The sequence below is a fragment of the Centruroides sculpturatus genome, unplaced genomic scaffold (assembly GCF_000671375.1).
Source record: "Centruroides sculpturatus isolate CEXI.00-Female unplaced genomic scaffold, Cexi_2.0 scaffold99, whole genome shotgun sequence".
NCBI lineage: Eukaryota > Metazoa > Arthropoda > Arachnida > Scorpiones > Buthidae > Centruroides > Centruroides sculpturatus.
In genome coordinates this window covers 30,802-46,324 of record NW_019384321.1, presented here as the reverse complement: position 1 = coordinate 46,324, position 15,523 = coordinate 30,802, and the positions used below count along the sequence as shown (strand labels likewise).

The following is a 15,523-nucleotide window of genomic DNA, read 5'->3' as shown; positions in this document are numbered from 1 at the left end:
TAACAAAAAATACTGTCGTTCCGACGACGAAGTGTAAACTGATCGAAAGAAATTAAGAAGCGACTGGTGAAGCGATTAGAAAAATAAAAATTAAGTAATTTAATACGTCGATAATCCGGAGTTTATGTCGAAGTTACGGAAGAAGTAACACGAAGACATATTCTGTCGTAACCAGAAGAAGTTTTGCAGCAAAGCTTAGTGCCAGCGACAGATTTCCACACAATACTCGAAGTGATGCGGAGGAAGAAAGAACCGTCAACAGTTTGGAAGAGAAATGCCAATCTTTACGACGACGTAAACAGATAAAGTCGGATAAGTCGTCCAACACTATAAATGGAAACTCGATATCTTGCTATAAGTTTCCTCCACGTTATCCTCGAATAATTAACAATCTGACAAATTACTCTCTTACTTGTGTTTCCTCGTAAAGTTACGTATAAACGGAAAGTAATAAAAATCGATATTTTTATTTAAAAAAGAGAAAAAAAATTTTTTTAAGAAGTTCTTCATCCTCTCGTCTGAGTCGAAAATTATTGCTGATCGAGATTACCGAAGTAAGCACCGAACTCCTTATTAAGAAAGGAGGTCGAATTTAAAGACTCCGAGACGATTTTTTCCAGATTTAAATCCGTATTAATTAAAGAAGAAGAGTTTGCATTTTTTGTAGATCTATATTAATAGGCTTTAAGGGGGTGGAAGAGCGACGAGGCGAAGTTTTTGGCAGAGAAGAGTCGGCGCATGTCCGCTCTGTCGTGGAACGTTTTCGGAATAGAAGCGGATACGGGCGTCGGGCGCCCGAAGTCACCGACGACGTTTCTCTCCTCCAACGTAAGTGAAAGAACTTTAATAATAATTTTATGTCTCTCCCTCTTCCTTCCTCTTTCGATTCCCTTTCGATCCATAAATGCTCGATAAAAACTTTAATTTTGTAAATTTAGTTATTTCTTCTATAAGTTCCGCGCGCGACTCCTCCAATTCCTTCTCCTCTGTGTACAAAATTTTTACCTTTGTTTAAATTTCAATTTTATGTTTAAAAGAGTAAACTTAGCGAGATTTAGTTTCGTGCGAACGTTAAGAATTCCGATTTAGGGAAATTTTCATTCATCCCCTACCCTACAATTCGAATTAAACCTATATGTATGAACAACGTTGTCGGTGTTCGGGACGTTCCCTCGATTTAGCGATTTGTTAGAAGCGTTAAGACGAGAATCGTTCGTAATCTGCTTTTTTTTTTCGATGAGTTAGGAAGATGAAAGGCGATGAACTGCGAGAAACGTTAGGGTGTCGGACGTCCTTCCTTTAATAATATCGAACTGGCACGAAATCTGTTACCGTCGTTCTTTTTTGTGTCAAATAATAACGTCATCTATCGATACGTCACGAGACATCGGTCAGTTGGAAGTTCTGTCCGAAATTCTCCATACAGAAGTAAAGCCGGAAGTAGAAAGAAAAGAGAAATTTGATCGCGTGAAGTGATGTCCTCCGTTTTGTGTTTCACCCTCTTTAATTAATAAAGGAAAAAAAAGAAAAAGAAAAAATTCCGAACAAAAATGTTTTCATTGAGCAATTTAGAGAGAGAATTTTAATTCAGTTTTCTTGTATACGGGTAAATCTTTGCGATTATCTCCCGCCCGATCACTGTGTCTCTCTAAATGAGAATCGGCGACCGACGATTTTTGGACGATTTGGACCGGAGATAGCGAGTTTTTTAATTTAGAAAGGAATTTCGCAATTAAAATATTTGTCTGTTCGCCCTTTATTAATTCAAAAACTCTCTAATTATAGAAAAGGACTTTAGCATTCCTAATGCGGGAGGGAGGTTGTCTTCGGACCAGAAGTGATGATGCGCTTCCTCTTCTTACTCTTTTGAGTAAAGAAATTTTGAAAGAACTAAAAACCGAGTCCGTCTTCGTATAAACTGTCAAACAATGCTGAAATTTAAGAGAAGGTTCCTTCCGATCTGTCGGTTTTTATTATAGAAATTACGAGTGTTTTCTAAAGAAAAGTTGTCAAGAGAAATCGGTTTTTGTAAAAGTAGTGAGATCTTCCTTTCCTGTTTCAATTCGTCTTTCGATATTCCAGATGAAAACGAAAGGACAAAATGACGTGCTCTTAACTATTCTTCCGTCATTTCGTGAAAATAAAGCTATCTTCAGCGGGAGACAGAAGAAGAGGATGTGAATTGCGACGTTTAAAACGCCTAGAATATTCCGAAATGACGACCTCCCGTCACGAGAAAGAAGCAACAATTCTTCGTCTGGTAACAGAAGAATATACATTTGGAGAAACGTAATAATCGTCAAGAGAAAACGAAAGACGAGAGAGCCAATGGCAAAATTAGATTGGGTGGGAAACAATAAGCACGCTCCCAAAGCGACTCCGCAATTCGCAAATAAGGGAGGGATCCAACTAAGTAATTAAACGAAACCACTACTGGCAACGGCCGATTCTCTCTTCTTAATCTCAATAACCGGGTTATTTCCGAATTTTCTGAGAAGATTCGCGAAGTAGGAAAGAGAAGATTCGAATCGTTCTGAAACTTTCCTTTAATAAGTTATTTAAAAGATGTGCCCGTCTCTACGACTAATCGATTTCGCTCCTTTCTCGAAATAGTTTCGTAACTTTCGCTCGTAATCCCATTTTACGATTGTTTCCGTAAGTCGGAAAGTTAGAAAATTCTTCCTTCGCTCTCCCTCATTTTAAGACGATTTGTTTACTTTTCGAATCAACGATTACGTTTCTTGAAAGGCGATCATCCGAGACTCTTCGTCTCTTTTGACGTAACCGATTCTTCGTTAGAATAATTTTATTAATGAGGATTTTTCCGTGTGAAGTGAATTTTTCAACTTCGATATTTTTAAAATCTATTTTCGCTTTTGTGATATTCCGTCATCGGATCATTTTTAGTAACGTGCGACTTCAACGGGCTCGAGATCAATGGACACTGTTTCCAGGTAAAGAGATTAGTTCCGGATGCGAGAGTAAATTAATCTCGGACCGGAAGAGGAAAGAGCGACGACATGGAATCCGAAGGGATGCGTCATAAAACACGCGCCACCGAACCAATCCGAATTACTGTCGTTTATTCAGCGCTAAGGACACACTGCGAGGATCGCAATTACATAAACGTGACCCGCGATTAATTCCAACACCTTCTTTTTGCAAAACGTCTAATTTTACGAGAAAATTATAGAGAAAAAACAGTAGAAATTCGTTTTTTTTAATAATTCCAGTTCTTTTATTTATTTATTTATTTAACGTTCATTTCTCACCTTCTGAAATAGTAAGAACGTAAAGTGTTTGGAAACGAACTTCGTCACCGTCGGTCAAATTGATCATTACTGGTCGCCCGGAAACGGAAAGAATTCTAGCATTTCCGGATGGTCGGAAGCAAGAATTTCCGGAAAGTTTCGACGGAATTAAGTTTCTTTCCCGATTAAATTAATGCGAAAAAAAGTCGTAAATCACTCTCTTTATTTCATCGTTAACTTTCCGGTTTAAGAACGAAAAAAAAAATTAAATTAAATTAAAAAAGAAAAAAAAATTCGTCCTCTTCCGTTAGAAAAGAAGTCTGTCTCCCTTGTCAAAACTTCTTTTTGTTTCCGGTGTGACGTCGTCTTTCGATTTTCGGCGATTTATGTGTAGAAAAATTTACGATCCACGAACGACTACGAAACGAGAATCGAATTAAATTTTTCGTCGTACCATAAATTTTAAATGCGTTTCGGAGACGCGCAAAATAATTATCCACAGAGGCAATTAATTACGGATACGCGTAAAAGGACGATCGGATTTATTATAGTTGGCTAAGTTCTAATTACCGGACTTAACGAGGCTCGGATAATGGGAAAATGCTTAGAATCATCGCTCCAAAAAATAACCGCTTAATTCCCAAATACTTAATCTGTTTATTTATTTATTTATTTAGTCTTTTCTTTCAGATGACCCGTATGAGGAAGTGCGCCTTGGTTGCCCTCCTCCTCTCTTTTCCTCTGGACGCTATCTCTTATCATCCCTCACCTCCCGATCCTTCCCTCCTTCGTTCAGTTCGCTCTCGTTCCAGGATTATCAATCCGATCACTCTTAACATTCGAGCGGCAGTTTTGCGAAGTCGTAGCGAATTTCGCATCCGGCGAGAGAACTGCAACGACAATGAAGAGAGACTTGGCAATGAAAGAAACCTCCCTAAGGTGTGCGGAAGACGGGCGAAATCTGTCAGGTAGGCAGGCATTTCTGACTAATGTTTTATTCCACAGAAGAGCGAGTGAACGACGACGACGACGACACCATAACTTGTGGGGTTTACACGAAAGTTAAGGGTAAAATACGTAACTTAATGAGGACGGATTTGGGAGAAGTGCGTAGGATGCAGATGCACCTTACTTTTGGGGACTTTTCCCTAGTAAAACTGGGTACTTAACGTAAAAGAAATGTACTGTTTTCCTTTCTGCATCCCTCTAAAGATTTCTGGATTAGCTATTAAGCTGACTTATTTCTCAACAAGTTAAATTGTTTCCGTTGTTTTCTGCACAAGTGTGGAGATAACGTCTTCGTTCGCTCGCCATCGTTTTTGAATTAAATTTAAAAACCGTTTAACGACGATTTTAGAAAGTTAACGGACGATTGATTTTCAGGTGGAAAGTAGGAGAATGGGGAGAGTGTCTCGTTTCCGACAATTCGACCGGATGCCGGGAAAATTGGGGTAAGACGAGTCGAGAAGTGATTTGCGTCTACGACGAGGGACGGAGTCGGAGGCGTAACGAGACTCTGCCCGATCGGGTCTGCTCGGCTCTCCTCCCCAAACCGGCCGAAGAGAGAAAGTGCCGAAGAGAATGTCCCAGGGGCTGCGTGGTGTCGGACTACGGAGAATGGACGGGATGCGGAGATTGCGTCTCGAATCGCCGGACTAGGATCAGGAGAGTTTTGGTAGCTCCCGAGAAGGGAGGCAGACTCTGTCCCTCTCTGGCCCAGTCGGAGGAATGTCCTCCGGGCAGAAGCTGTCCTCAGAAAATCCTACGATTTCTTGCCGTCTTGGGCGGTTGGAGCTCCTGTCAAAGCGAAGCCGTATCCGGATGGCCCCGGGTGGGTCGAAGGACTAGAAACGTCTCCTGTATTGACGCCCGAGGACGAGTCGTTCCATCCAAGTAAAGTCTTTTTTTTTATAATCTTCCGTTTTAATAGTTTCCTTAAAATTAAGTCTAGGTAATTAATTCCCAAAGGGCGAAAAAATTTGAAAGATTTTTCACTTGTAGCATGCGAAGTCTTTGAAAAACTTCGAGAAGAATTCTTTTTAGATTGGCTCTTCTGGCTGCGATTTTATAAAAAGATTATTATGCAAACATTTACGCTAGTCGAGAAAAAAGAGGGAGAAAACTCTTCGCGATATTCCGTTACAATTTTCTTTATTTCCGCATTAATTAAGGATCGAAGTAACACTTAAATTTCGGTCATTTCTGTAGTAAGTTCCGACTACGATTCTAGAAAGAAAACTTTTTCAGTCGTTAAGAAACGAAATACTCGAGTTTCTATGAAAGTTTGCTCTCTGTAACGAAGTCGCGTATCGCTTGAATCGCTTTCGAACGAACGACGCGCGTAAAGATGCGAAAAGTTTCTACGCGCGACACTCTTTTCTCCGCGCGGGAATAGGGAATGATTCCTACTTCGACCGAAGGAGAACCTGTCTTAACGCCTTGGAGTATATATTTTCCGTCTGACTGCGAGGATGCGACCTCTTCCTTTCGACATTCGAAATATCACGTGGCACGCAACCGCGCTGTCACTCTTCGATCGAATCGAAATCGGAATTTTAATATGTCGAATGTATAAAATCGAAGCTTTCGGCATGAAAAAAGAAAATCGTTTGAAGACAGAAAGAGAATTCTCCTTTCTCTTATCGCATTCTCAATACGTGTCGACGCTTCTCTACCCCAGAAGACACACAAAGCTAAGTTTTAAAACGAATTTCTGTTATTTTCTATATTCGACTATGAGGAGGTTCGAATGGAGTCTAATTATAAAATTAGCCCACATTCTTTTCCCTCTTCTCCATATTCTTCTCCCTCTTTTTTCATCCTCTCTCTCTCTCTCTCTCTCTCTCTCTCTCTCCTTCCTCATTTTCCCTTCGTCGTGTTGTACTCGAAATTCTTCTCTACAACTTTTTGTACGAAAGTTTAATTTTCTAGAAATATTCCGGAGTAAAACTTTTTTCTTCTAACTAATTTCTTTTAATCCCCAGTAGGCCTACATCGACATTATCTTCTGCACCTTGTATAAACTTGACAAGTAATTCCTAGTTTAAAGAGAGATATTAAATAATAACGTAACCTTGATTTTAATAAGCCGATTTAATCAGAAATTCGAAGCAGAAAGAGCGATTGATCATCCCAAACGATTAACGAAAGGCCATTTTAACAAAGGATAATAAATTTATAATGACAATGACACAATGGAATGAAGATACACACACACACACACATATATAGGCCTATACAGTATACAGTACTTGAGATTATTAATTACTCTCTTCCAAGATTAGAAAGAAGAATTTCATTTTAATTAAATTTATTTATTAATTTTATCAAGCAACAATACAAGAAATGAAATTAAGTATATATATAAATAAAAATTACATGTTGAACACTCATTTAATAATTAAACTAAGCTAAAATTAACTCTACTAATTCTGTCTCTATTCAGTCTTTAAAGCCTCACACACTCTTCTCTTTACATCATCCATGGAGGATGATAGAAATATCTTCTATCTTCTTCTGTGTCAATATACAATTTCATTAGAAAACTTCGTAAAGTCGGTTACAAATATAATGCTTTTTACTATATATATAATTTATTATATGCTTTACTTTAAAACGTACCGTACATAAAGTTACGAAAGATTTATATAAATTAATAGTAAAATATTATAAATGTTAATGATGAGGGGGTGAAAAATGATTACTCTGGCGCCATCTTTCAGATAAAATTGAAACTATTTTAGTTAAAAAATGTCTTATTGTATCAATTTATCGATATTTTTTAAATATTAAAATTATATTTTAATAAATTTCGATGTATATGTAACTAAAATATTAAATAATTGTTTGATTCAGTTGGTGTAAAAACCACCTATTGCGGGTACCGCTGATCGAAAGTTGTATAGTTCCTCGGGACTGTCGGGTGTCCGAATGGAGTCAATGGACCACCGTCGGAGAAGGTTGCATCACTTCCGATGGACACGTGTATCCGGAATACAGACGCAGACGTAGAAAGATAGAAAAACTTCCAGAAGGAGAGGGAGCGCCGTGTCCTCCCCTGGTGGAGAGAAAGTCCGTCCGAGACGGATTGGCATCGTGCGATAGCGAGTGAGTAAAGTTTGCTCTCGTTTTCTGTCTGCGCAGAAGGATATTTACGGGATTAATTATATTTCAGAGAATTTCCATAATTTGCAGATTTAAATGGGTTCGTTCCGCCTGGAGCCGTTGCGCCCCTGTAGATAAAACGTGTGGAGGAGGACTCCAGACAAGGATAGTTCTTTGTATGAGAAACAAAGGTAATGCTTTGAAACTGTATTCAAAAATACAGTATATATATATATATATATATTTTAATAATTAAGAAGTCGATATAATTGGAACCAAAAATATTTAGCCTAATTAATCTTTTACAAATTTAAACTGCAAGTCAAAATTACAAGTTTAAAGTTATATAAATATAAAGTATGTTTCCATGCACCAACCAGTTTTCTTTTAATCGAAATGATTTCTGTTACAGCGTTTTCATGTCTTCTCCTCTTCCTGTTTTGTTATCTTTAAGAGAAACAACTGATCGAGTCGTTTAGTATCTTGTTCAAATAAACTAATAGCTTGATAATGCCGTTTGCTAACGGATAAGAAAAAAAAAGTGTTCCCGGAAACAATAAAAACTGGAAGGTATGACGTAAAAGCACAGTCGAACAATCAGTATTTGGTTAGCTACGAGAAAACACACCAATAGTTTGGTCCGATCTATTACCTCTATCAAACGTAATGGTGTGTGTAATGTCGGAAGGATGGAATTTCGCTGAATGTAGAACACTTTTCGGAAGAAAATTCTGTGATCATAGATATTTAGTTTATTAATATGTCAATCTAAAACATTATGGAACAACAAATACAGTGCCGGTTTGCAATTTTTTATTGTATTTTTAATTAATTTCATTTGAAATATATGCTCTCCACCTGAAATTAGCAGTGTCTTGCCCCTGTACATCATACTTTTCCTTTAACAATAGAGTCGTGCCGGTCATCTATTAACTGCTTTCAGGGGAAAAATTTTGAATTGAAATAACGTGACTTCCGTTTTTCATTGGAAGTTCGTTTATGTTTTATATACTCCTGACCCTAAGGGTGGTTTCGTCGTTTATTTATCTAACTTCTTTCTCGAGATCAAGAAAGGACGGACGGACGACCTGGGAATTTACAGGTCTACAATTTTTCAGATTGCATCCCAACAAACCTCACAGATTTTTCGTAAGATTTATGTCCAGGCTACGTGTAGACCAATTCAGAACAGTAGCGTTATTTGCTAAAAACGAATCCTTGGTGTTTGTGGATGGATAAAATGGAGCGTGAAATCCATTTGCCAAACGTACACATTAGTAACATTAATAGGGCGGAAAGGCCAGGACCACTCAAAGGTATTTCCTAGCAGAGGAGAGAGAGTAAAAGGTTAAATAATAGAAGGTGAGAGAGAGAGAGTCTATAAGCGCCGCATGAAATTTATAGAAACAAACTGTATTCATGTACAGTACAGTACAAAAAACAATAAACTATAGGGAAAAGATATCGCGATGAGATTTAACAAAGTATACCCGATAACCCGATACCCAGTATCTATATTATAGATACTAAACTTACATATCCATAGACAGCAAGAGGTGCGAACCAAGTTCTGCACCCTAATATATGGCGCTTACCAATAACCTGTAAGAGTAATTGAACAAGGAATAATTGACATATTAATGATTGTAGACAGTAAAATTAAACAAAATTTCAACCTGATTATTTGCAATATTACCTGTACGACAAAATACGCTTGGACATGGACGTACACCGACGATAAACTAGAGGAGACACACACAAACACTTAAGCAGATGGCAATTCTCTGTTGCGAATAGGTCAAGAGTCAAATTGAGTCGGAAACCGGCGCAGCTGGAACACCCAGCTGTTACCTGTTAGGTGTGTTGCTACGGTTAGAAGTACTAGCTGTTGATAGTATAAAGTTCACAAGTTCCCTAAAATCAACAGGATCACTAGTGAGAATGTCTAACGAGCAGGGCCAGTCGTATCCTTCCTTAATGGCTACCCTCATTGATGTATCCCGTATTTCGCCATAATGACCACAGTAGAAAATTAAGTGAAGAGAGTCTTGAGTGGAGATGTCATCGCAGGTGCAGTAGGTGGTCTCCCTATTCTTGAACCGGTTTAAGTACTGATTAAAGTTCCCGTTATCGCTGATGACTTGTGTTATATGGAGGCCGATCTGCTGTCGCTTCATCTTTAGCCTAAAGCTGATGTCTGAGAGGAAACGGAAGGTTAGTCGACCAGTGTTGTCCTTTCCCAATGTCGTTGCCACAGAAGTGCAGTCTGGTTGATAGTATTCTTATTGGTACGAATGGGAATCCTGTCCCAGGAAGTAGTTGCTGATTGTTTGGCCAAGGTGTCATCCTTTTCATTCCCCTCCACCCCCGAGTGCACAGCGGTTCTTGTAGTAGCAAATGTTCCGCAAGCATATACTGGTATAATGACGAAGTCATTCGTGTAGAAATCATTACAATTGGTAGGCACCATCAGCAGCTAATGCACTACATATCATCACCAATCCACTTCTAAACTGACACTTGAGAAATGCTGCTTGTTATCACAGATATGATGCCATAATGTCGAAAGCCATCTGGTCCATCTAACTCGTAAGTTAAACTTCTCAACATTCCATTTCTCACTAAAGGTTATGTTCCGACAAGCAAACGACATACGTGTTTTTTTCTGGACTGCAGTTAAAGGATGTGCCACTATCTCCGAGGAAAAGTATTTGTCATAAGGTGCAATAGATATTGCTTGGTTTTTTTCTTGACGGTTGGTTAACACTTGCGGTCTTCCTGACCGCTTTCCTGTTCCGTATTCGGCTGGATTTTGTAAGATGTTCACTATGATCTTCGAATGTCCTACAGTAGCAGTAATTTGTACTCCTATTTTTCCACATTGTTTCATTCCCATAATTTGTCTTATTACGAACTCAGACAATTGCGTACCATTCGGCATTTTCGTTGCTATCCGTTTGCTCCTATACTAAGCGACAAATGATGTTATATTAACCTGGTTTATAAAGCTAGAGAGTTATGCAAATTCTTCCTTGATTTGTCTATTGTTACTTGACAAATAGCAAAGATACGTATTATTTATAGTATTGGCCTTATATTTTCGTCTACGATGCTGTAAATTGAATTAAGTAACAGACCATGAAACACACCTATTTGATTTTTTCACAAATTCTTTTATATATATGTTCTCCTATTCTATTAGTTTTCATCATTCATTTTCATACATAGCAATTATAACAAGTTATTACGCTTTTTACAATGACTATACTTTTGTCTAGCACTGTATTACATCTGCATGCCATCATACGTAACTATTTTCTCGTGTGTTTATTTTTTAAAATATAAATATATACTTCTATAATTATTTAGCTTAAATTAAGTAGCCAATAACTATGTTAACAATTTTTACCTAGCTACTTTACTTCATCTATGTTCCTTATTCATTTTTAACTTTCTTCCTCCTGTGGACAGTAAGGGGGCCTTTTTAACAAGCCCGTTATGGGTTCGGTCAGCGCACAGTAAGGCAGCCGAGTGGTGAGGTACAGAATATAACATATTCGGAAGGATCCCCGAAAAATTTCCGAAGTTTTCTGACCCGCTGATCTCGAGTTTCCCAGAGCTGTAGAGGCCACCTTAACTTCTTTAATTTAACACCAACTTCAAAACTAAATAATTTTCATTTTTCAGTTATTAACTGTAAATCGTAATTAACATAAATGATTATTTGAATAAATTTGAAATTAATTTTTAAAAATTTATATATTTATTTAAATTATTTTTATTATATATATATATTATTTAGGGAAGACTGGTCTACACTGAGACATACAGGCTTATCTAAGGATAAGCGTATCTAACGAATGTTTATTCCTATTAAATCGAGTGAAAACTTTATGTATCCTGCTAATCCCTTGTTAATGATCTGGGGAGGGTAGTAACATTTTTATTTCGATGTTCATACTTGCAAAGTCTGAAACTCTAGGGTATACAAAACTTCCTTGAAACTTTTGAGATCTTCTTAGGAAAGAAACTTTGAGGTCTTCTTTATCATCTTTTTCTTTAATTATTTTTCCAATGTAATATATTTTGTCACAAAACTCTACTAGAACATAGTTTCCTTTCTTAGGATCTCCATCTAGTTTTTCACAGAAATCTGATTGCAGTGCAACAGGAACTTATGTAACAAAATCATTGTTTGATTTTTGCGTAAGTTCATCAATGTCACTGCTATTAGGATTAGGCCTATTAATTAAGATTCTGTTGTAAGTACTTTTTCTCGTTTGATTATTATGTTGTTTCTTTTGCTTCATAACCCTGTAGATTTCTTTTTTTCTGGAACGTCAGTCTGGAATGTCATGATCATACTTTGTTTTTTTTCCTTCTAGTAGTCCTGTTTGATTTCCTAGATGTACCTTTAGGGAAATCTTTGAACTGCTTCGATGAAATAAAGCTCACTGTAGTTCATCATGTTTCGCTGTGTACTGCAGGCACACATCCATAAAAAAGTGATAAATATCTAATCCTGTAACACTGAGAAAGCCTTTCCATGAGCGGAAAGACAACTTAATAATCATACTTTTACTGATATTTCATATGAAACTCAGGTTCTAGTCATTAATATATTTTATAGTACTTCCAGTTGCACTCCAAGCATTTACATTGAAGACTTACAAACAAAAAAATCTTACTTACTATGAAAGTTTCTATTTCCCACAAAAATGGTTTTAATTGTGTATGGGTGCAACTATGACAATTATCTCGATGGTAAAATGGTGCCACAAAACAGCATAAATTTGAAGTAAACCGCACCGTCTCACTGTGGACCAGTCTCCCCTACTTATACAGTAGAGCGTCGTTTATCCGAAAGCTGGTTATCCGAAACGTTGGTTATCCGAAAGCATTCCAGCCGGTAAATTTAAATTTTCGCTAGTGCTGTGACGCTGCAATCTTCGGCTATTTCTCGGGCTACTCAAATATTTTACGTTTTTGATACTAAATTAACATCTGAAGTATANGCAATTGTAAAGAAATCAGACCACCATCCATGCAACAATGCAACGTGGAATGCGCCAAGAAATGCACGGTCTCCGAATGGTCCCTTTGGAGTACCTGTCTACCTGTAAATGTTCGGGAACCGTTAAAATCAACTACAGGTGAGATGTTCAATGTCCTGTTTAGCGTCGACGATACAATTAATGAGCCATTCGTTGAATAGGTTATCGGAAAAGGAACAGAGAAATCCTACAAAAGCCCAGCGGCATTCACGAGTGTCCTTGGTTAGTGGAAGTGAAGTCATGTCGGGAACCGGAAGTGGTCAGATGGGTGACGGGAAATTGGAGTTCGTGTCGCTTGCACGACGTCACACAACCCTGTGGCCAAGGAATGATGAAAAGGGAAGCGATTTGCATCAATCCCAAAGGGGTAAATACTTCGATATTAAAAATTAATTTTAAATTAATATTTTGTATGTGATAAAAGTCGATTTTTATAGAAGCACGTGTCTTCGTCTCTGTGTCAGATACACGTGTTACCTCCAAAACTGTTGGCACCATGTTACGTTCCTTGTCCTAGAGATTGTGTTTTAGCGGAATGGACGGAATGGTCGTCCTGCGAGGCCGAATGCAATTCGGAAGAAAAGGAAGAAGTCAGGACGAGACGAAGAAGGGTCATCGCGGAACACGGATCAGGCAAGTAACTGCGCACTCGTAAAATAAATGTAATGGTGACCACTAATTAAGGAAAACATTAGAAGTAGAAGTAAATCATTAACAACACAGAAAAATGGCTTTTGTAATGTACTCAACCTTTCAATTTGATATAATAGAATTAGTTGACAGTAACATTACTGGTAGCGTTGTCAACTGTAGAGACATGCTGTTAGAATAGCATAGTTATTTAGTTAAAGTTATAGTTATAATTAACTAAAAGCAACTGGCGTGTGGAAGATTTACTGTAATTGTGCTTTGTGCGCGTAACGTCATAAAGGCTCTGGATAAATTTACATATAGGCGAATTGTTGAGTTGCCAGAAGTGGCTTGAAAGATAACAGATATTAACAAAATTTAAAATAATAAATAGCGTTGTTTTGTTTTGTTAATAGAACGTTTTCCGCTGCTGTAAAAAAGCATGAAGATGGCCGTACAAAATGTAGATCTAGCGTATCAAATGATGATTGCTACCTATTTAATCATGTGAAGATACTAAACTATAACTGCAAAAATACGAATATTGTGTGAAACTCTAAGTAAACACCCGGAAAACAGAATTATTCATCTATAAACCTGAGATTTGTATTTTTAAATGCCTAGATGATAACACAAAAACTGTGTAGTAGAGAAGAATATAGCCTAATTCTTATGCAATAAATACGGTTTCCCTTTGATGGAAATAGTCTTTTACATTGAACAGAAACAGTTGATGCAAAGATACAGTGCAAGAGTACTCGAGGAATTTAATAGCGAGCGGTTTTCCAAAGAGTAAATCCTACTGAGTGCCTATAGCATAATCTGGAAAAGATATTGCATTTAATATAATGTCAGTAAAATTTCCTAAATACAGTATATCAAAACTGCTCTACAGAACGCAAAATAATTTTTTAGTTCGGTCAAGCACGCCAAGCAATATAATCAGTACATTGCTTTCTAGGAAACCACATCTTATACTAAAATATTATTCAAATAATTGTCTGCTCAGATTAAGATATGTCAGGTAATTAAAATTATATTTGTAACATATGATTTCATATAATTCCTATGTGGACCGACACTCAAATGATATTGAACCTTACAGCATGAAACCTGCAGTGTTTTCTAATTAATAAGGTTCATTTTTACAATTTTAATGATTTACACCTACTTCTTGCCCTTTTTAAAGTTTTGGACGTCAGAGAAGTTCTTCAAACAATTACAAACATTTCAGATGGAAAACCTTGTCCAGCCAAGGATACATTAACAGAGTCAGAACCGTGCGATTACGAAATCTGCTCTGGTTATCATTGGATTAAATCGAATTGGTCGTCGTGTCAAAAACCCAAGAACGGAACTTGTGGTAAATCCGTACAAGTTAGAAGCGTGCAATGCGTCACTGCTTTGCATCAGACTGTTCCCGATGACAGGTAAGCATCCAAAAACGTCTAATGTGGCAAAAATCAGATGATGTAACGAATGATATTTGTCAGATGTTCTCCCGAACCCAAACCGATGATTTTTCGATCCTGCGACTATCCTTGTCCTGTGGACTGCGCAGTTACTAACTTCACCGAGTGGACTGCTTGTTCAGACGACTGTCTTTCAGGTTTTGACAATTCTCATAATTTCAATCAAGATATTCTTCGCTGAAAGTGTTCTTTTTTGTGTGTGTTTATGCAACTGGTTCTTATCTATGTTGAATAGTGCAGCGTCGAGAGAGATTCGTATTGCAATCTTCTGCGCACGGAGGACGTCCCTGTCCTTCAACGTTGGAGGAAACGAGAAAATGCAACGTGGGTAAAGAATGTTTGCCGAATTTAAACAGTTATTCGTCCTCTTCTTTCTTCTGGAACGTGTCGACTTGGAGCAATTGTATCTTAGCCGAAAATCTTCATTGCGGAAAAGGCTTTCGTGTGAGAAGTAAGTTTTCCAAAAACAATTCACTTCTGTGTGTTTAAATCTTGAGCGAAGTTTGCGAATTTATCTTTCAGAAATTTCGTGTGTAAAGGAAAACGGAATAGAAGTCCCGATTCGGAACTGTGTTGCGTTAGATGAAGAATCTGTTCCGAAGTCGAGTGATCCTTGTTTTATATTTTGCAACTCTTCTTGCATCGCGACAGAATGGACTTCCTGGTCTGCCGAAGACGTCAAAGGTTGTCCTTCAGTTCTGAAGAGGACTAGGGAAAGATTGGGTCAGTTGCATTACTTTCCTTATATGAAGTGAAGAGGCAAATCCATTTAAGAATTTTTTATGTTTAGGAAAGTCGTGTGATTGGATACGTTTAGAAGAAACAAAACCGTTTCCTTTGGCAGAGGTCTTGGCAACTCCCGAGGGTCATTGGTCGAATTGTATTGTAGATGAAGACAGCTTGTCATTTAAAAGAAAGGAAAACGTGAGTGTCGGAGAATGTGGAGTGGGAAAACGATACATCAGAGGGAATAAGATCGAATCTTGCGAACAGAAGGGTCAGCAACAGTTGA

General features: G+C 37.7%; 1 protein-coding gene across 1 annotated transcript in view; it reads left to right on the top strand.

The window, feature by feature from the left end:
• The first annotated feature begins 770 nt into the window (after positions 1-770).
• LOC111625473 (thrombospondin type-1 domain-containing protein 7A-like) overlaps positions 771-15,523 on the top strand; it is a 37,967-nt gene continuing 23,214 nt past the window's right edge. Inside the window, exons 1-13 of the mRNA XM_023368623.1 lie at positions 771-828; positions 3,942-4,219; positions 4,635-5,144; positions 7,107-7,358; positions 7,446-7,562; positions 12,366-12,508; positions 12,571-12,776; positions 12,847-13,042; positions 14,274-14,469; positions 14,533-14,648; positions 14,747-14,962; positions 15,034-15,234; positions 15,302-15,518. Coding sequence (XP_023224391.1) covers positions 3,942-4,219; positions 4,635-5,144; positions 7,107-7,358; positions 7,446-7,562; positions 12,366-12,508; positions 12,571-12,776; positions 12,847-13,042; positions 14,274-14,469; positions 14,533-14,648; positions 14,747-14,962; positions 15,034-15,234; positions 15,302-15,518 — 2,648 coding nt within the window. The 5' untranslated portion in view covers positions 771-828. The remainder of the gene's footprint in view (positions 829-3,941; positions 4,220-4,634; positions 5,145-7,106; positions 7,359-7,445; positions 7,563-12,365; positions 12,509-12,570; positions 12,777-12,846; positions 13,043-14,273; positions 14,470-14,532; positions 14,649-14,746; positions 14,963-15,033; positions 15,235-15,301; positions 15,519-15,523) is intronic.